General features: G+C 44.9%; 1 protein-coding gene across 1 annotated transcript in view; it reads right to left on the reverse strand.

Moving 5' to 3' along the window:
• The window catches only part of BFSP1 (beaded filament structural protein 1), a gene marked incomplete at its 3' end in the record, with an annotated part of 46,374 nt that overhangs the window by 18,880 nt on the left and 4,661 nt on the right, over nt 1–22,833 (reverse strand). The window contains exons 2-5 of the mRNA XM_033095174.1: nt 22,109–22,169; nt 12,417–12,512; nt 9,706–9,798; nt 4,615–4,722 (exon numbers count right to left, since the gene is read on the reverse strand). Of these exons, the coding sequence (XP_032951065.1) occupies nt 4,615–4,722; nt 9,706–9,798; nt 12,417–12,512; nt 22,109–22,169 (358 nt within the window). The remainder of the gene's footprint in view (nt 1–4,614; nt 4,723–9,705; nt 9,799–12,416; nt 12,513–22,108; nt 22,170–22,833) is intronic.

Raw genomic sequence — 22,833 nt, forward strand, 5'->3', positions numbered from 1 at the left:
ATCTGGAAAAGACAAAACCAGAAGGATAGAAAACAGATTCAATGGTTGCCAGGGGCTCGGGGGAGGTGGGGGACAGTGTGACCGCAAAGGGGCAGAGGGAATTTTGGGGAGAGGGGACTGTCCCATATCTTGATTATGGGTGTGATTACAGCACTGTATGCATTTGTCAAATGGATACACTGTGCACTGAAGAGGGTGACGCTATCTGTAAATATCATCTCAGTTTTAAAATTATGAGACAATTGGAAATCTGATCCCTCACTGGATATTTAGTGATATTAAAGAATTATTGTTTTTAAAGGTGAGTTAACGCTCTGCATTCTATAGAAATAACCCACATCTTTTTGAGATACATTTTGAAATATTGCTGCATAAGATGACATGGTGTCCAGCATTGCTTCAGAATTATATGGGGGCTCATGAGACTATTCTCTCACTTTTATATGTTTGAAGTTTTTCAGAATAAAGAGTTAAAAAAAAGATTATGTATGAAGAGACTCTATCATCCCCTTCAGGTATAGGTTTCCCAGCCCATAGTGGGAATAACGGCTCTGCAGACGAGTTCTACCATCAATCAACTTATCAGCCTCACAACCACCTTACGGGGGAAATGCTGCTATTATTCCCACTTTACAGATGAAGAAACTGAGGCACACGAGCAGTAACTTGCCCATAAATATGACAGCAGGATTCAGACCCACCTATACAGGCTCTGAGACACTTTCAGAAACAACAGACCCTCCTGCCTCAGCCTCCTTCCAGCTGCAGGGAAGCGTGCACGCATGCGCGCGGACACACACACACACACACACACACACACACACACACTTCAAGGCCCTGGAAAAACTTGCCATTCCCACAGACAGATCCTCAGACAAGTTCTACCAGCCCGTTCTCACTAAAGACACAGGGGACTCAGTGTGCCCCCCATGAGACCCCTCCCTAAGCCTATTCACTTAGCAAACTTTTAAACCATAAATAGGATAGCAAAGGGTTGTTACAAATGGGGACATCAGAAATCAGGAATATGTCATCTATAGTCTCTGGACCACCAGGGCAAGCACGATCTTTCTTATATCTCATGAGTTGGTGGTTGGTTGGTTGATGGCTGTCCTCTGATGGAGTCTGTTGGAGGATCGCCTGCCCTGGGAGGGAGGCTCCATGGTTGACTTGAAGATGCCTTCCAACCTGGGTCTGACACTAGTGCTCTGCGTGGTTCTGCATGAGTCAACCAAGATTCTACGGCACCCAGCGAAGTGCTGACCAGGTTTATAAAACTGATGCCTGTGCTGAGACAAGAAGCCATCCAGGAATGGATGAATCCCGATGCGGACTTATGTCCACATTAATGTGGTCTTTATAGCTCAGTAATACAAACTATTCATCATAAGGAGAGGTGTTCAGGAAAAGTAATAAGGGCCCCACTTTCACCAGCTCAAAGGGGGCTAAGGAGACGTCTCTGACATGCGTCAGGTGCTGTTCAGCACCAGCCTGGCTGTCAGAAAATAAGACATGGACCCTAGGAGCCCACTGTCCAGCGAGGGTGGCAACTCAGTCACAAACACATGCCCAGGGTGTCATTGAGCACAGAGAGGCCCTGGGGCACCGGACGATGTCAGAGAAGGCTTCCAGGCTGGTCCTATGTACTGAAGAGCCAAAGGGACTTCCAGAAAGAGAAGTGATGAGCAAAGGGGCAGGTACCAGGAACTGCAGGAGGGGTCAGAGAGGAAGAGGAGAAGAGGCAGCAGCCCAAAGCCAGCCCAGGGCTTCTTGGAAAAGAGCAGCTGAGTGGATACTGGAGAGAGAGGCAGGTAGAAGATGTGGGCCATGCAGCAACTTGAACTTCATCTTGAGCAAAGGTGACTCTTGTGTTTCTGCTTTTGCTGTTTAGATTGTCTGGTTTACATCCATCTCCCTACTGGGCTGTGAGCAGCTGAGGGCAGGAGCCACATCATGCTCTGAACCTCATGTGAAGCTTGGTGGTAAAGGTTGAATGAAAGAGTAAGTGTGCGAGCACAGCTGTAGGGCTCGCCCTTGCACAGCAGGGGTTCACAGGTACCCAGGACAGCGCCTCACAGTGAGCCCCATCTGGAGGAGTGACCTCCTGCTTCAGCCCTTTTAGGCCCCCAGACTCCTTTGGATCTAAGATCTTTTTTAAAAAGGAAACGGAAGAAATCAAGCATCCTTCACGGATGACACCCTGTCTTACCCAAACCTACCACTAGATGCTGCTAAGCGACTTTAATGAGAAATGATACCTGGGAGGTTCACATTTTCTAATTAATATATGATGTTTTTCCCTTTCCCATCACAGAAACTCAGCCAATGCAATTTAGGGAACCAGGAGTGCCTGCCTTGTCTCTTCCACCTATAAAGAGCGCCATCCCCAAAGCAATGGGTGTGCTATGTGTCCCATCCTGTGGACTAGTGTTCTCAATCTTGAGCCTGTGGAACCACTTGGGGGACCTGTTAACGGATTGCTGGGCCCCACCCTAGAGCTCCTGATTGAGTAGGTCTAGGATGGGCCCATGGATTTGCATTCCTGACAGGTTCCCAGGTGATGCTGTTGCTGCTGGTTCAGAAACCTCACTGTGAGTCCCCTGCTAAGGAGGGTTCCGGAAGCATCAGATGCTGTGACCATAGGCAGAACCAGCTGCCACAGACCTGACAAGTTTGAGCCCTCAGGCTACAAGGAGCTTTCCCTCCCCCACCCCCCACTGGGGCCATTTTGCACTTTGGGGCCATTATTAAGTAAAATAAGGATTAGGTGAACATGAGCACTGCAGTACTATGACAGGCGAGCTGATAACCCAGACAGCTACTAAGTGACTCATGGGCAGAGAGTGTCTACAGTGTGGAGACCGTGGGCAAAGAGATCCATGATTCAGATCCAGGTGGGATGGAGCGGGATGGCAGAAGTTTTCATCACACTTCTCAGAACAGCGCGAAATTTAAAACTGATGAGTTGTTTATTTCTGGAATTTTCTATTTATTATTTTCAGACTGCAGTTGACTGCAGGTACCTGAAACCATGGAAAGTGAAACTGCAGACAAGGTGGGAGCTACTGTATTTAATATAAGCACATGTATTATTATATAGGACATGATTACATAGGACAATATTTTGAAACTGTTTCAATATAATTGGTTTCCTTTTAATTATATGTACTTTATTTTTATTACATGCCTTTAACTTTTTTCTGAGACGGAGTCCAGGGACTTCACCAGGCTACCAGCAGGAGGAATGGCATAGAAGAGAAGGTGAAGTCCCCCAAATTAGAGAGAAAACAACATCAGACTAAGATGAGTAAGTCTTTCTGCAGCAACTACAGGTGGGTACAGGTGGCCAACCAGACAGTTTTATTTCATATTCTCAGAAACTAGCTTAATCCTTTATGAAATGTTTTATGTTTATATTCAACAAATACATATATGTATATAGAGGGAGAAACATTCTTCTGTCCTGGAACTGGAATTTACCACATCAGGCTGGGCCCTTTCATCTTTCTCAGTATCTGAGACAGTGTTTTTCAACTTTATCACCGGGTCACAGGAAGAACTACATTTTACATCATAAACCATATGTATCATACAGATACATATGTGTGTGTGTATTTATTTGCACAAATATACGTATATTTAAATTTATTTATTTATTTAAAACAAGGTGTCACAAAACAAATCTTACCGTTTTACTTGCCATCCACTCTGTTACTTCTTATTCTGTCTTAGTTCAATGTTGTCAATTTCTTCTTTTTTAATTCCAGTCGATTCTACTGAATTCATTTTACAACCCAAAAATGAGTTGTGACTAGTGGTTCGGAAAACACTGGTCTCTAGGACAATGACGGAGCTTGTGTCCACTTCCCCAATCTCACACACACATGTGTGCACACACACTCACCCCTTCCCTCTATCCTTTCAGGATTTCAGAGGCAACCACATACTACCAAGTCACCAAAATGTCATACCATGGAAACAGGATTGAGCTTTCCTGCGAGTTTAGTTTTCAAAATAAGATCGACCCCAAAAAGGGGGTTGGGGTGTACGGAATAGTGAGCCTTCCTCTTACAAATTCTGAGCAGAGCAGATACTGACACAACTACTCTTCCCCAGGTTTGTAATGAGATTCCAAGAAGAGATTTTTTTGGTCATGAGTAAAGAAACAGGAAGCACAGATTTGAGGAAGTATAGGAGAAAAATCCCAACATGCATCCATTTCTTATTTTTAAAAACAAGTTTAAACTGGATAAAAATGCATAAATTATGCAGACAGCCTTACCCTTGGTGGGAGAGAGGATGCGAGGGGACCCTCTGAGAGGCCCGGAGTTAGTGCAACCCACTGTCTCTGTTTGCCCAGGACTTTTCTAGTCTGCATCCTGGGAAACCCCTCAGTCCAGCGTAAAGCAGGAAAGCTGGTCATTCTACGCAGAGTGTTGTTTTGGGCACTAAGCAATGGGCACACAGGTGTGTTGAGTCTGTGAGAATCACTGGACTGGACACGTGTGCACTTTTCTGCATGCACCTGACACTGAACAAGTGTTGTAAACCCCGATTCACACATGTGGCTGAATGCCCAACAGGGAGTAGTGGACACGAATATTCGAGGCCTACCTGGGCCTGCAGCTCGGCTCTCTGAGCCTGCAGGACAGACAGCACCTCCTGGCCCTCCTCCAGCTGATGCTGCAGGGCGGGTACCTCCCATTCTGTCAAGAGCTTCTCCTGCACAAAGAAGGCCACACTCAGGTCTCACACATTGACATGAGAGGAAATCTGAAGAGAAAAGGGATGAGGAAGGTGTGGGGCCCTGTTATACTCTGCACATTGACATGTCCCCATTCCCAAATTCATGTGCTGAAGCCCTAACCCCCAGTGGGATAGTATTTGAAGGTGGGCCCTTTGGGCGGTAATTAGGATAGATGAGGTCATGAGAGTGGAGCCCCCAGGATGGGATTAGTGTCCTTATAAGAAAATACTAAAGAGACACCAGATCTCTCTCTCTCTCTCAATATGTGTGTATGTGTTTGTGTGTGTGTGTGTGTGTGCGCGCGCGCGCGTGCACGCGCACCATTCCAAGGAAAGGCCACCTGAGTGTTTCACACTAGGAACTGAATCTGCCGGCATCCTGATCTTCGGTTTGCAACCTCTGGAATTGTGGGAAATACATGTCTGTTGTTTGAGTTACCCAGGCCGTGGAAGTTATTTACAGCAGACCAGCGGACTGAGAAAGACAGGCCTGCAGTGACCACTGTTAATGCTTTCTCACTTTGTCTTCAAAGTCTGAACCATAAATGCTATGACTATGAAGTGTCAGGAGACCCGTATTTTAGAGCTAGTTGTGCCTGAACTCTGGACAAGGCACCTTCCCTTCAGTCAAAAGGAAAACTCAGAACACAGTCTCTCACTGGGCTCTATTCTCTGTGTCTGTGCAGACAGCACAGTCAGTCTGAACTCCAAGCCATCAACTGTGCTAAGATATCGCTGCTGCACAAAGCAGGCGCCAAGGGGCACGAGAGAAGCCGGGGCACTGGTGAGGCAGCTGGACCGCCTATCAACACTCCACGGAACATCATAGAAGGAAATCCTCCCTCAACCTTTCCACGCTCCACAGAGCAGTCACCTGTTTCCAATTGGCCTTTCCACTCTCTAGTCAAAAACATCCAAATTGCTTCACAAAAGCCTGACTGCTCAAGAGTAGTGCCTTCTGACACTGAGCATGTGGCCTCACAGTCAGGCAAAATCAGAAACAAGTACCGTGTTTCCCTGAAAATAAGACAATCAGCTCTAATGTGTCTTTTAGAGCAAAAATTAATATAAGACCTGGTTTTATATTATATAAGACCAGTGTTGTGTGGGGCGGCCTGCGGGGGCTCTGCTCCCGCTCCCCACATAAGAACGCAGGATGTGGCAAGACCAAAAAGGAACACCCACGGAGCCATAGGTAGGGGAGTCATACCACTATGTTCTCACTGGAGGCTGGAGTCACACGACATGTGACCTGCTGTCCATTTTTCTGCAAACTGACCGACTCCCCTCGACTCTCCTCGACTCCCCAGCACAGCCGTGGCAGCTATATTAGTGGCCAATGGCTCACTGGTTACAGCTGATGGCCAACTAGCCAGAACTGACGGCCATCTACTACCCGAGCCAGCACCTTTCCATGTGAGGCCGAGAGCCTGGAAACTGCACTCCTGACTCTGTCCCCATAACAAGGTATTATATTATACCTGATATTTATATTATATTATATTATATTATATTATATTATATTATATTATATTATATTATATTATAAGACCCGGTCTTATTTTACTTGTAGTAAAATAAGACCGGGTCTTATATTAATTTTTGCTCCAAAAGACACATTAGAGCTGATTGTTCAGATAGGTCTTATTTTCGGGGGGAACCCAGTATGTGCCCAGTGCGCCCATGTTCAAGGCCATTTGTATGAGGCAGCCCCTTCTCTCCAACACTCTGAAAAGTGGCTGGATCAACAACACAGACACAAAGACAGCTAGAGCAAGACAGATGTGCTTAACGGAGGAAGTATGGATCTGGTCCTATGGCTCAAACCCGTGGGGAAGGCGGGGCTTGAGACATAACTGCAAAAGGACCTCCTCAACTGTATGTATTTATTCCTGAGTTTCTCAGTGCATGGAGGAATGCATGCTCTCAGGCTTTCTCAGTCTCTGTTTGTCTCTGTCCTCTTTGTTTCTCTGTGTCTCAGTCCCCACCACCCTGCTTCAAAGATACAGACAAGGGGGTGGCTGGGAATAGAAGGGGACTTGTGACCTGAATATCAGTTTATGGAGGATGTGCTGATAAACAACACTGCAAATTCTAGACCTGCAGCCTTGGGATGGAGGCAGACCCAGTGTAACTACATCATACCACCTCCTGCCAGGGCCCTGCTTGCTTGTCTGGCCCCAGCTCTTCTCACTCCCCAGTTCTTATTCATCTTACATCACCCCACACCTGCCCACAGTCCCCATATACTAACTGAAGAGGAAAGGAGACAGCCTTGCAGCTATAAACTGGTAGCTGGCACTAACCACCAGGCCACGATGCTCCCTACGTTTAAATGATGCCACCCTGTGGGGACAGAGTCCCAGAGAGCAGTTTCCGGGCTCTTGGCCTCACGTAGAAAGGTGCTGGCTCGGGTAGTAGATGGCCAATCAGCTGTGGCTGATTGGCCATCAGCTGTAACCAGTTAGCCAATTAGCCACTGATATAACGGGTGCGGCTGCGCTGGGGAGTCGAGAGGCGGTCAGTTGGCAGGCAGAGAAGCGGACGGCAGGTTGCAGGTCGTGTGACTCCAGCCTCCAGTGAGACTATAGTGGTGACTCCCCTACTTATGGCTCCGTGGGTGTTCCTTTTTGGCCTAGCCACATCCTGTGTTCTAATGTGGGGAGCAGGACTAGAGGCCCCGCAGGCTGCCTCACAGGACACCCCCCCAATATCTGAAGATGTCACACTGGGATATGGGTGAACAAGACAGAAACAAAACCCCTCTGTAATTGTGTCTGAGCTCAGGCCAAAAGACCACAAAAATGACCAAACATGCGCTCTCTCTGCTAACATAAGTGATGCTGCTTAATTACCATTCCTTTGCCTCCTAGATACAAATTATCAGGGTACTCAGTCATCAGACCAGCCTCCTCCTGAAAGCACCCAACCCAGAGCAGAGTCCTGCTTACCTGACCCCTCCCCCCAGGTCACCTAACACACTGAGACACCTTGGGAGTCTCCACAGTGTACACCCTCCCTTCCTGCAGTGAAAAATAAACCCAACTTTATGTGACCACAGGTGTGTCCCCAGTGGCCTCTGGCTAGAGGGAACTGACCGTATGCTACTGACACATTAACCAGTTGGTCTGTGTTCCTATAACTAGCAATGCTAATTATATCCTCTTTTGAACAAACGTGACAGACACATCCTCTAGGTTGCCAACAAGAATCAATCACACAAACCTGAAAGTGACCATTTAACTTGTATGCGGAGTTTTTAAGTTAAGATTAATAAAGAATGTGATTCTTTCTAAATCTGTGCTTCTCCACCTTTCACATGCACATGGATCCCTGGGGATCTTGCTAAAAATGCAGATTCTCACTCAGCAGGTCTATAGTCAGGCAACGCTAATGATCACTGATGATGATTGATGCTCTCAAAAAAAGTCCAGACGGTCTCTATAGTTTTACAACTCAGAAGAATCATGTCACATGAAACAGAAGGTGATTTTAAGTGTGCTCTGGTGTAAAACACTTTTGAATTAGAGGAGGGAGAAATGTGTTTGCAAAATAAAAATGAGGTATCTGGAAAGAAATCTCTAACAAAGAAAATTAAGGCTTTAGGAAAAGCTATTTTAGGTTTTTGTAGCAACCTGGGTTACATCAACTGAGGAAAGCGGGAACCTGAAATGATCATTGGTGGACAAAAATATCCCCATGAAGGCCCAAAAAGGTAGCTTTCCTGCCTCTTAGATGTTACATGACAGAGTTCAAGAGTGTCTTCAAAAGCAAGTTTGGAAATTTCTTGAGCTTTCATATGAAAAAAATTAAAACAAAAAATCTCAAGCAGTCAGCAACCCCAGCCCACCGGTTGTGCAGGTGGCCCATTAACTGACGTGGGGCACGGTCTGGCCAGACTCCTGGGCAATTCCAAGTGTCACCAGGGTTGAGAACCACTGTCCTAAGTCATCCTTTCAAAAAACCCCAGAATCTTATCAGTGGACCAGTCCATGAAAGCCTGTACCAGACTACCACAACTTATGAATGAGGGATACAATGACATTTTTGTTTAATCTGCATCCTTTTCAGTTTATGTTTTTATGCCTCACAAAATCCCATGAAACACATTAGGAAAAAAATACATCGATATCCTGTTGAGCAGCTAGAGAGCCAAGTGAAGCAGGAATGTGGAACATTATATTGGAAATAATGTTTTATATCCAAATCCTCATTTCTAAAAGGTCAGCTTCAATAATCTCTATCCTTTCCCAATAGTTTTCATGCACCAATTTACATAATCATTAGCAGAGGCCAACTTTGAAAATATAGTACTAATTATCTGAGGCTCTCTGTATTCAAAATCTATGGCCAAATTGCTAAGATGGATAAGAAAACAACCTAATTTTTAAAATGAGCAAAAGACTTGAGCAGATATTCCAACAAAGAAGATACCTGATTGGCAAACAAGCACATGGAAAGATTCTCGACATCATTAGTCATTAGGTGGTACAGTTAAAATCCCAGAGGTGCACAGCATATCTATTAGAAGAGCCATCAACAAAAAAAAATAAATACTTGACTTCCCAATGCCGGCAAGGTCGCAAAGCCACAGAAACTGCCATCCAGTTGCCAGTGGGGATGCAACAGGGACACACTGCTTTGGGAGAGTCTGGCAGTTTCTTGTAAACTATACAAGGAAGAACAACCCATGATTCTCAAGAGGAAACATCTACGAAAATGGTCAGGGACACAGTTTATGTCCTCAGATGTCTAAAGAACAGCTTTCACAGTCTGAGTAGAAGAACAGAAGAGTAAACTTTAATGTGAATATGCAGTCGGAGTGGGGAGGAGTTAACCCACCGCAGCCCCACCCAGTCTAGCCTGATGCCTGTCTCTGGTGTCTGCTAACTAGTCCCACAGGACTGTAAGAACAACCTTCAGGTATGCTTTCCCTGCAGCCTGGACTCCGATTCTTACCTCCCTCACTCCACCTGTAATGGCCGATGCTTGAGGGGTGGTCTGGATGATGTGCTGCAGGATGCTGACATAAGTCTGAATTTCGAGAAGATTCTGTTGGAGGAAAGAAAGCCTTGTTATTGAAACCTGAACTGCCCAGGTTTCTCCCTCCAGGACAAGGTGACCCCTGAGATGAATGCTTTCACATGTTCCATTGTCACAAATAGGACAGACGTGATCTGTGCAAAGGATACATTATATCTTTAATCTTCACAAGAACAATGCAGCAGATGAATAAACTAAGGCTTGGTTTATTTTGACATTTCCCTTGAGTTACATGGATGCTTTGCTGCTGTCTTCATAGAGCCCTGGATGGCAGGGGTATGACAGAAAAGCAGAGCTGGAGGACAAAGGAGCCCAAGAGCATACAAAAGGGCTTTTTCTGACCCCAGAACAGGGCAGTGCTTCAAAAGATGGAATTTGGTCAATTGGTCCCGGATTAACTCACTTACTAGCTGCGTGAAGCCTCGAGCAAGCCATTTATATCTCCTAAAACTCAGGCCCTTCTATAAAAGCAGGATAACAATCTGAACAGCACCTGTGCCCAGCTCTGTGCATGAGGACTGATAATGTCACACAGCTGCCCCCCCTGCAGAGAACTGCCCTAGGCCAGATAATGGTCATCTTGTGTAGGAAGCTATATACCACCCCCAAATCCCACCTCATCCCCAACCCAGGCCAGGAACTCACTGGCACAGAAGTACAAAACACCAACCCTCTTGCCTCAAGGTGCAAACAACCTTGTAGTGTGACTCACACTCGAGTCCTTACCCCTGCGGTGAGATCAGGCTGAGGCTCCAGCCCAGGCCCCTGCGCTGTTCCTACCCTGAGCTGTCTCGCTTCCCTTCCTCCCTCCCCTTCTCCTGGGCGCTCTCCACCGACACAGAAATCCCACAAAAATCACCACCTACATACAGCTCTGCTGATGGGGAACCTGACCTAAAACATTGTTTCATGAGGTTGTTGTTGAGATCCAATGAGATAATGCATGTCAGCATCACAGTGTGAGCGCTTATTATTATTATTGTTATTTTCTCGTTATTATTAAAAATGGCCCTGAAGAGTGTTTTGAGATGCTTAGAAACTGCCCCCAGGCACTGCTCCCTTGATTCCAGAAAAGTACAGCAGAGTCAGGAAGGCAGGAGAAGAAGAACCAAAACAGTCCTGATGGAAAGTTGGAGGAAGCCAAAGGGAGAGAGAATATCCCCTCGTTGCAAAGGAACAGGGCCACTTTCATGCTGAAGCAGCTACAAACTAAAGCAGGAAGAGAATCTAATGCTTACTGAGCATTCGCCAAGCTCCAGGGTGTACCAGGTGCTTTCCTGTATTATCACTTTGCCTCAGTTTGGGTTCCCAAAAGCAGACTATTCAATACATTGAATATTGTGTTCCTCCCAAATTCACATGCTGAAGCTCTAACTCCCAGTGGGATGGTATTTGGAAGTGGGGCCTTTGAGAAATAATTAAATTTAGATGTGGTCATGAGGGTGGGGCCCCATGATAGGATTAGTGCCCTTATAAGAAGAAGCACCAGACATCTTGCTGTCTCTCCATGCACATGCTCCTAGGAAAAGCCAGACAAGCACACATGAAGAAGGTGGCTGTGCCAGAACCTGACCAGTCTTTGGTACTTTGTTATAGCAGCCTGAGCTGACTAAGCATAGACCCTGAGAGAAGGATCCGAGTGCAAATAGTTTAGTTGGGCAAAGATGCCAGGAAACATGAGAAGTGGAGTGGGGAGGAGAGACAGGGAGGGAAGGCAGCCAAGAAGGGGTGTGTTACCACTGTGGGCACCAGTTCAGTCCCAGTAGGGAGCCAGTGCAGAATAGCAGGTGAGAGGGAGCTGGGAGGTGTATCTACCAGCTTGCATCAGTCACTGGCTGAGGCTTCTCCCGGGGTACTAACTCCTCAACACATCCTATGAGGTGGAGCAGCCCTCCACTGCCTGGAGAAAGTCCTGAGGCAGGGCTGCAGAGACTGGCAGTTGGAGGGAGGCCAGAGCCCCCTGGACAGGTCAGCCCTGAGGGCCATGGCGGGAGGTCTGCAACATTCAGTTAACCACACAGCTCTGTGGACAGTCTGGCATTTGCATTTTGAAAATGAAGAAGCTCAGAGAGGTTAGGCCACTTGGCCATGATCACATAGCTCCAGGATTTGATTTTTCCAGTACCAAGGCCCCAAGAGTCAGGCCTATGAGAAGCTGGCAGGGGTGGGGGACAGATCAAAGCGGAGGGTTCTAAGCGCCATGTATTCCCTCAATGTACTGGCTCAGAGGTAGAGTTAAAAAGTACATATACTTTGCATTTTCTGTGTTTCTTCAATTTCTGAGCTGAAATAAGCGCCAGGTTGTACCTTAATCAAGATGGATCTATGTAAAATCACTTTGTGAACTGGAATGTACTACAGAATTATTAGTTCCTAACTCCTCCCCCTCAGTCCCTCATTCTCCCCACCACCACCACCACCACACACACACTATTGCCTCCTCCTGTATGTCTGGCTCACTCAGAGCTGTCCAGCAACCAACCCATCACCCACTTGGCTCAGGGGCAACGCACACAAAAGTAACCCACCCTAGCAGTTTCACTTTTCAGCCACGAGTGCCCCAGACTTATCTGGCCAAACCCAAACCGGGTTATCTGGTGGAAGGTCTTCAGAAGGGTTGTGGTTACCTTTTTGTACCTGTCCTTTGTTGCACTGATATCATCCTGCAGAAACTGTGCTTCGATCTGAAGGTGCAGGTTACACAGTAAAGCTTCATCAGCTTCCTGCAATGAGAAAGAACTGACACCGGGCTCTGTGGGGCTCACAAAGGAGGCATCTGGCATAGGTGTGAAATCACCGGATGTATGTGCTCATGGACCACCTGGGGTTTTAATAAATGCAGGTTGTTGCTCAGTCCGTCTGCAGAGTGGAGTTCTAAGATTCTGCATTTCTAGCAAGGCAGGTCCAAGGTTAGCACGTTGGACCTGATCAAGAATAATAGCTCTCAACAGGGAATGATTTTACCCCCAAGGGACATTAGGTAATATCTGGAGATATTTTTCATTGTCACCATTTGGGTGGTGGGGTGTTAGGACTGGCATCTGGTAGGTAGAGGCCAGGGATGCTGCTAAATATCCTACAATACACAGGACAGCCCCCCCAACAAAGAATTCTCTGATCCAAAACGTCACAGTGCCAGGGGTGAGAAACCTTGATCTAGAAATATCAGGAACAAAGTGAGAGTCGTTTATATACCAACAACCTTAAGTTTTAAGTTACATCTACATTTGTTCAATATCTCCTTATTGGTGAGTTGAATTTTTAAGATTAAGAAATAATTTTCCCATAACACTGAAAACTTCAGTTTAGTAGTTTTCTCCCAAGGACTGTTGTCTCTTACCTTTAGACTATGACTGTTTAATACAAAATGTATGTTTTAGAGTGATTGCTGTGGTGAATTGCATTAGTTCCTTTAAAGTTGGAAATCACATTTATGACAGAAGGTTTAATGTTTTCACCAAACTTTTCGATAATTCACCAAGTTTTCTCTCATGGATCTTGTTTGGATGAACCAAAGAGGTTGAAGCGCTATTTGTGCTCTTAATAAGATAGTGCTGTGATGACTGGAATTGACTTTAATACCTCAGTGGGCCAGTGCCATAGTACAGGTGAGTGTTATTTGGGTTCCTCAAGATTGCCATTCCCGAGATACCTCTGCCATGCACACCTACCAAAACCTTAGACCTTGCTAAGTAATTTTTTACTGACTTGTTAATGATTTGCTAAAAACATGATGGATGTTAGCATAGGCTTCCGCACTGAACAGCATAGCTCTATAGGATTAATCTTAGGCTCGGTGGAGATTTCATTCTTCCTAAGTGTCTCTTCCAGGTGTCTGCTCCAGGGTGAATCCCCCAGCCTCTCAACACTCTAATTTCCAGTTACCAAATCCTTTCCTCTGAAATCCTTTCATGGGTACCAGGGAAACCAACACTTGGTGACAAGGCAGGGAACCTTCAGAGAGAAGGAAGGAAGGACCCCGAGATCCAGAGCTGGCTCCTCCTCCGTGGCCCCTGGACTCTCCTACCTGCTTTCTCTGAGGCTCCACTTGCTTCTCAGCCCTGGAGCTGGGCCTCCTCTATCCCCTGGGAGAAGCAAGAGCATGCAGGAAAATTGTACTGTTCAAGAGATCCACTCATGGGATGAAGTTTATGTTTTTTAAAATCTGAATTAAATGAATGAACCAAATTACAAAAAGGGTCACATGTTTCCAGGTATAGGGCTCTGAACTGTCTGAACTAAGTTAATGTGAAATCTAACTGTGGGTGTTTGGCTTCTGGGCTCATTCTTTTGATTAATGAATTAATCAATTACTGACTTTTGATGAGCTCTGCCTTCAGGAGTTTACCATTCTGGGGGTTTATCGATGGGTCCTCAGATCCCATCACAGGGACAGACACACAGAGTTCAGTGAAAACTCAACAGTATTGTTTTGCTTTCAGAAGACACACACTGCCCAACCCTGAGCTATGGGAACCTTATTTGCCCTTGTGTAAATAAGACATTAATTCCCCAGAGGAAGTGGGCAGGCCCCTTGGAGGTCCAGGTATCTGGCTTTCTGAATTACCTAGAATTATCACATGAGCCTGGTGAAACCCCTTAGTGAGAAGAATGATGGTGAAAAGAAAGCCTGGGTATCTTTCCAGCAATAGGAAAGGGTAATTTATAGACCCCAAAGGAAAAACAGCCATCTCTCAAGAAGGACAGACACCACGGCAGTCCCAGGAACCTAAGCAGCAGGAGTTAATGGCACTGCCTTCAGAATGACCCAGCTCCAAATGAATTCATCTCTGTGCCTCAGGAGTCATGTTTCTGGGAGAGAGAGCTGTGATTGGTCACAAGACCATCAGATACAGTGATTCTTTGTGGAAGTGATTTTCAACTCTGGGGATGGGACACCCCTTAAAGGGGGCATAGTTAAATCTGGGGCAGAGAGAGTATTGGGTGAAGACTTGAGTCCTTCTGGATATTTTTCAACCCTCTTTCACCCCTTATGCCCCTTTTAAGACTACTGCTGAGGATGGGTGAGGTGGGGCAGAGAATTCTCAAACATTTTAATTTTTATGTAAACTTCATCCACAATTTATCCATAATTACTGCAGCTGAAGAACTGAAAATAGGGTTTCAACAACCCTTTTTTATTGCTTATAAAGGGATCAAACACTCAGAATTTTAGTAATGGAAAGGACTCTAGAGATAATTGGTCCTCAAACTTTTTTAAGCCACAAATATCATCCTTCAAACAAAATATCTCCAGGAAGCCAATGCATAGAGGCAAAGCAGTGATGCTCTTCTTGAAGGATGTGATGAGGGGAACCGGCACCCCAGCCTCCCAACAACCCTCCTCTTCAGAACCCTTTCAAGCAAACCCATGGAACCTGAGAGCTCTGCCAAACATGGCTCAGAAACTAGGAGAGGGTGAGGCCAGATTGACTTTGTGGGTCATTCAGACAGTTAAAGGAGGTTAACAGAAGACAGTAGGACTAGAATCTGTCTTGGGCTTCTCTCTACTGGTCAAGAGTTTAAATGCTGAGTCCTGATCCCATTCTGCAGGGTGCCTGCCACTCTTATCCCAAATCTCTCTTCGGATCATGCCAAAACAAACACTCTTGTATCCCATCAACCAAGCCTTGAAAACTGCTCATGCAATAGTTTAGTGGTTACCAGAGGGTAAGAGGGGTGGGGGGTGGTAGATGAGGGTAAAGGGGATCAAATACATGGTGATGGAAGGAGAACTGACTCTGGGTGTTGAACACCCAATGAGATTTATAGATGATGTATTATAGAATTGTACACCTGAAATCTATGTAACTTTACTAACAATTGTCACCCCAATAAACTTTAATTAAAAAAAAACTGCTCATGGAGATACTGTTTCCCCGAAAATAAGACCTAACTGGAAAATAAGCCCTAGCATGATTTTTCAGGATGACATCCCCTGAACATAAGCCTCAGTGCACCTTTTGGAGCAAAAATTAATATAAGACCCGGTCTTATTTTTGGAGAAACATGGTAATAAAAAGCCAGTCAATATTTGTCCTTAAAAAAGAGATTAACCAGAGGCTTCTGCAAGCATATTCTCTTGCTTTGAAGACAATTATCTGATAAATTACCCCGGAAGACTCCCAAAGGTAAGTAGGTACCTTTGGAATGTACAGTTGCTGATATGTTAAAGAGAATTTGTTTAGAAGTGCTTTCTTTTGTTTGCACCAGAACTCAGAAATGTGTATACGCTTGTGTTTTTATTATGCTTTGGATATTGTCAGCTGCACTTTCAAAAGCTCCACAAGCAGAAGCATCTAGATTTTTCCTAATTCAAGACTCTGGGTCACTAGTCTAATTTTAGGAAACATTCCAACGCTGATATTGTGTGTGTTTTAGATCTAGGTCAGTGGTTCTCAAAGTGTGGTCCCTGGCCCATGCCACCTGGGAAATATTAAAAATATTAAATATCTGGAAGATCCCAAACCTACTGGATCAGAATTTCTGGGGCAGGACCCAGGAATCTGTTTTAACATACACTCCAGGTGACGTTGATGATGCACACTGAAGTTTCAGAGCCACTGATCTGACCATTTTTGAAAAAGGGACTGGAGAAATAACTAGAATTCAATGTACCCTTGAAAAATTACCCTTGCCAACCCATTCACAGAACTGCTAAAAACCCATTCAAACCCCCACTGTCTGTATCTACATCCAGGCCCAAATCCACCTCGGAGCAGCCCAATTCAAAAACAAACAAAAAACCACTGCTAAAGAATGGGTATTCAAGTTCATTAAAATTTCTAGTTAATTAAGGCTTAATTTAAAAAAGGAAAAAAAAAAAAACACTTCCTTTGATCCTGGCTATAAAAAAAACTTTCCAAAACGTTTCAGGTCACTTTCCTTCCAGGTGCTCAGGTGCTAGGAACGCTCAGCAGCTCTCCACGCTCTCTCCACCCACCGCCTCACTTCCCTCTCCATTCTGCCTCGCTCTCCCCCCACCCCTCTGTTCTCTGAGCCTCCTCACCCCAGCCTCCTCCTAAACGCCTCTTTCCCAGGTCCCTCTCCTTCTCTTCTCCAGAAGTTCATTCCAGCCTTAGGAATTCTTGAGCATCTGAGGCTCTTAGCCCTGACGGAAAGCTTCATACCCACCCTTTCATTCCCTAAACTCCCTTGTCTCTTGCTCTTTTCCAGACATGTTTAAGACACACGAATTACATAGAAAAGCACCTATAGCATCTTTAAGTATTTCTTTAAATTTAAATTGTCCTTAACTGAAAGCATTTGACTAGAGCTTGCATCATTTTTAAATTCTGGGGATTTTAAAGATAAAAAAAAAAAAGCGAAACTTTAAAGTCTGCTCCTTACAGTTTTCTTAAGATAAGCAACATCAGACATTATTGGAACACACACACACACACACACACACACACACACACACACACACACGGTCTGACAATTAGTTCACGAACTCACCCTAGAAAACGTGCTACATACCTCATTGCTGAATATCACTACGGTCACCTTCGAAGTACTCCCCTTGGGAAGCTATGCACCTATGCCAGCACCTAGTCCATCCTTCAAAGCAATTTTGGAACTCTTTTTCTGGAATGGCCATCAGAGCTGTCATCATATTACCCTTGATGTCCTGAATGTCATCAAAATGTCTTCCTTTCAATATTTCCTTTATCTTCACATAAAGAAATAAGTCATTGGGAGCCAGATCAGTTGAGTAGGGAGGGTGTTTCAATACAGTGATTTGTTTACTGGCTAAAAACTCCCTCACAGACAGTGCTGTGTGAGCTGGTGCATTGTCGTGATGCAAGAGCCATGAATTATTTGACAGAAATTGACAGAAATTTATTTGACAGAAATTGCCATACCAGAAGCCATGTGTGACATGGAGCCTTTCCACTTTGATCACAAAATATGGTCAATGCAGCTGCCGAGTGCCATCCAATGGAAAGGCAGGGATCTTCAATACAGGAAGCAGCATGTTGAAACTTAGTAACAGTGTGTGACAAGTTTCAGCCTTTTCAGTGCAGTCAGTCCAGTGTGAGCTATGGTTGAGAGAAAGTGGGTTTTAAAGTGTGCCATAAATCATCCACCATGACAATACTCCATGTCACACATCACTTCTGGTATATGGCAATTTCTGTCAAATAAAAACATTACAGCGTGTCCTCATCTACCTTATTCACCAGATCTGGCGCCGTGTGACTTCTGGCTCTTCCCCAACATCAAAATGACAATGACAGATAAACATTTTGAATCTATTCAAGACATTCAGACAGCCATGACAGGGCAACTAAAGACACTCATGAAAGAGGACTTCCAGAACGGCTCCAGAAAGTGGCAAGAACGATGGGATAAGTGTGTTCAAAGTGAGGGGGAGTATTTTGAAGGGGATTAATGACAATGTGTCTTTTACTGTAATAATTTTTTTTTATTTAAACATTCACTGTATTGTTTGATCACACCTTGTATATATCCAAGAGGTTAGCCAAACCCAAATACTTAAAAGTCATTAGGAATTCTTACTACATCAAAAGTCTTAAAAAATCTGAGTCACTTTGACCGTAGTATGTAAGTAGTATGTTGAGGAATTTATTTCATTTCAAAGTGCATAGCAAAGAATGGCTTGCTTTAGTTGGTGGTTAAAAATACAGGAGCTTTTTATTTAAATGGAGGTTTAGTTACATGGGAAGTATTAATAGATGTTTTGTGAAAGCAGCAATAATCAGTCCTGTCACATACATTGTGATATTTTCCAAGCAAGATTCAAAGACTCTGTTAATGATTCCTGCTGTCCCCCATTTCCTGTGGCCACACCCAGGGATGTGAGACCAGAGGAAATGCACACTGAGACCAAAGGAAATGGACACTGAGACTGAGTTGACCATCAAAACCTCATTGATATGTGGAAACATTCAAAGATTTATTGACAAAAATCATTGATATCATAAGCCAACATTTACTCTTTCATTTTCACCCCCTTCTTCTCATCTATCTCAATGGACAGAGAATCTGAAAGGCCAGGCTTCACGTGGCCTACCCTTTGAGAGACTGTCTTAATTTGGGTTCCTCAGAAGCAGACCCTGAGGGAAGGATTGGGTACCCATCATTTATCTGAGAGGTAATTCCAGGAGCACTGGTAGGGAAGGTGGTGATACAGGGAAAGAAACAGAGCCAATAAAGGTGTGGAATGAGCAAGTTATGACTCTGCACAAACTGGGCTCAGTCCTGCTAAAGGTCCTCTGAGAGACTGAGGAACTAACCTCTGAACTGTTGGTACAAAGGATGGGCCAACTGAGGGACTCATCCACCTTCTCCTGTCCCTCAGTGGCTGAGGGTCACTCCTAGGGTACTAAAGCCTGCACTTCTGGACCATGCCTCCCGCGGATCATACATGTTTCCACAGCCAGAGAGATACAGGAAGCTGCCAGTGTGCTCAGTATGTCTACATGACCTTGGGCGCTGCCCAGAGAAAATGGACGCAGCACCAACATCAAGTGTGAAGTGGCCATCTTTACCCAGAGACACTGGTTTTGTGTTTGTCTCCTGGGAGACAGAGATTCTCGACTATCCTTAGGAGGTGAAGAGCGAGCCATGGACATAAAAGACACTACTCCGCCTATATCTGCCACACAGATAGATAGTAGGGCTCTGAAGTTATTTAACCTCACCAAGAGTGAGTTTCCTCACTGGCAAAGAGAGGGGGTTGGACTGGGTCATTTCTGGGGGGAAAACCAATAACCACAGGTTCTGAGGTTCCCGCAAGATAGTGCAAGGACCTCTCCATGTCACTGCATTTACATGGTGTGTTGGTTATTTCTGCTACGTCCGAGTACTGCTTGAACTGTTCTTCACCCATATTTTTCTTCAAATTGATTCATTTTTATTCGCATGTATTTAAAAAGTAACTTTTAAATGTCACCTGCTATAGGAAAAAGGTAATCATAAAAATAAATTTACAACTATTAATATTAAAAAGTTGTTCTTCCATGTACCATCGAAGACTATCTTCCTTTCCACCAGGGTTAGGCACCCTACACTATGGAAAAAACTAAGCCGCCATCCGTCGCATGAAGTGCTTAATAATAACTGTGACAGGCAAGTCACAAACATTATTATGTCATTTAATTCTCACTAGGCACACAGACAGATATCCCCGGCTATGGTGGTGGGAACAATTATTATTCCCATTTCACAGATTAAGAAGCTGAGGGTCAGAGAGGTGAGGCAATTCACCCAAAGTCTCATAGATACTCAGCAGTAGTGTGAAGGGTTCTATTAATAAGTTACACACCGTTAGGGATAGCACATCTCACTGGGGGAAAAGTGTCTTTCCCTGGACTAGGTAGGGAACACTGATGCCCTGTGCTGGCCCTCGCCCATGTTCTTGGTAGCGTCTTTCCCTAGAACCGTCGTAACATTCTCATAGGACTGATACTTCAATTGTCCACACACTGTCACATTAAGGTATTACACTCATGTTCTCAGGAGGGTGAAATGATCGAATGCCTCTCCTTTATTTTTCATAACCTCTTATTTTTCTACTGAGAATATGTGCTGCTTTTCTACTGAGAATATGTGTTGTCTAGGAATAAGAGAAAACAAACAGAAGTTTTGAGCTTGTTTTTAAATTCAGTGTCACTTTCTACCAAAGGTAAAAAGAGGGACTACATTTTTTCTCCCTCTTCTTCGAGGAGGACACACAATGGCACTGGGTGAGTGACAGCCTTACATGTTAGTCCAGAGAGAGCTCTGCTTGCAGGGAGGACAAATACTCACAAACCAAAACATGGTGATGTTAGGAGAGGCTAGACTGGCAACTAAGTGAAGGGTGTCAGGTACGTATATCCCCGAAGGTAGTGTTCTGTGGGCAAGATGGTTGCCCCATCTGGCAGCCTGGGATCGCCATCAAAAAGAAGAATGGGATGAACTACAAGTGTCAGCAGAACAGCTGGGTGATGTCAGATGCTAATAAGCCCCGATTCCAAGCTCAGACTTCCAGGAGGCTTGGGCCATAGCAACCATCAATACAAGATCAATTATTGAACCTGTGAGCTTAGGGCTCCTGAAGCACACTCTCATCACCATCTTTGTGTTTGTATCTGGGGTGCTAATATGTTCCAGTTGGCCTGAGACAATCCCAGTATCTATCAAACAACCTGTGTAATTATTCACAGCACCTTTTTTCACACAGTGTGATTTGCACAATTCATTTTCTGCTCACACAGAGAAGGACTCCGAAGTATCAGGCAGTAGGTAACACAGACAAAGCAAAATTCAGTTTCCCCAGATTCAGTAGTTCTGACTTTCCCACCAACTACCAGAATCATCGCAGACAATTGAGGTTGGACAAAGCCACAGAAAGCAAGTATCCTGAGCTAACCCTGACTGTCTGAAGTAGTTGACTGGAGTTCCATGTGGAGAAGGAACACATCTGGGCACGGCAGGGAAGGGTGTTGTGCTTTATCAGCAATTCTGATGAGGTTATGGGCAGGGCAGGAGGGGAGAGGAAGAAGGCAGCCATGTGCCCTGAATAAGCAACCCTTCAACTAAACTTCAACTAAACAGTCTCCATGGGTCCCTGAGCTCTGAAATGATCAGGAAAGGACAATGTTTACAGTTATTTGCCATCCCTGGTTTGTCCAACTACCTCTGTGGTCCAGGATTATTCTGTTAATTGGTTGTCAGGTTCTTCTGTCTATAGCAGAAAATCCAATCTGTCAGGATGGTGATAGAGGACCAGAAGAAGGAAGGTGCCCCTGCAAAGAACAACTCCACACAGACTCTGCAGGAGGGTCTCCAGCAAGATGCTAAGAATCCCTGGTGCCCCTATGTGGCTATTTTGAGAATGAGGAGCTTGAGGGGAAATGGAAGTTTCTTCCTTTGCTCTCTTGAATTTCTCTGGGTAGAATAATCTTAAGACTTTTAGGCAACAGGATAGAGGTATCATTGCATCCAAATACGCACTGCCCAAAGCAAGTGCCCTCCTAAGTTTGGTGTCAGGGACCAGGATGTCTGAATGGCAAAACAACTCCAGTCACAGTAATGCTGGCATGTTTTGATAGCCCAGCACAAGCAATAAACTCAATAATCTAGGTTCTCTCCCAACACCCTGTATCTTGTGGTGAGGCGTATGTGTCTGGCTGTGTGGATTCACACAAAGATTTAGTTGAAATCACAAGGTCAAGAAAGACAGTGACCATAAAAGAAATAGGTGAATCCTGAAAATAACACAAAGAAGGGGTGTGGGAAACACTCATCACAGCCATCTGGTTCAATCCTGTCATTAATCTACTCAAACTCAAAGACTTGCTCAGCTCACCTTATGAAGCCGCTCAAGCATTTCTTTTAGCAGCAGTCGACATTCACATTCATTTTCATACCTGCAAATTGGACATAAGCCAGAGTTGAGCGGCTTCCATGATTCCACACGTGTTGATCACACAATCTGCATTCAATTTAATCTGAGATGAGTTCTATGCACTCTCTTCAAGGCGCGGTTCCTAATTTGAAAGCAGGTGCTAATGCTGCATTCCCAAGTCCATTGCCTCCCAACCTCTTTTCCATCATGGCACACGCAGAAAGTGCTGACATGGGCACCATACATGGGGTACTTGGGAGCAGTAAATGGAACAGGAGTCTCCCAGCCTGGAGGCCCAGCCCCAACACCGCCCTCCCAGCCACCCAAGGGTGAGGGAATCACATCTTGGCACACCTATAACTCAAGTACAGCAGTAGCACAGACACTGGGAAGCTGCCCTCTGCACGATCCATGACAAACACCACTAACCCGACTTTCTTTGGACTTCCTATACGATTGTATTTATTGACATGTGGCCATGTTTCTGGATTATGCCATTTAATCCTCACAAAAGCAGCTATTATTGCCATGGAAGGGTTTCAGAACAGGCTTCCCCAAAATGTGCCACTCTGGCATGTGAGTTGTCCTCAGTTAAAGGCAAGCAAGACCATGAGAGCTCATGAGACACTTTTACCTCTCCTGAAAGAATTCAAATTAGGGGCCTTGCCCATAATAAGAGCTATCAC

This window comes from Rhinolophus ferrumequinum, chromosome 23, assembly GCF_004115265.2.
Source record: "Rhinolophus ferrumequinum isolate MPI-CBG mRhiFer1 chromosome 23, mRhiFer1_v1.p, whole genome shotgun sequence".
Lineage (NCBI taxonomy): Eukaryota > Metazoa > Chordata > Mammalia > Chiroptera > Rhinolophidae > Rhinolophus > Rhinolophus ferrumequinum.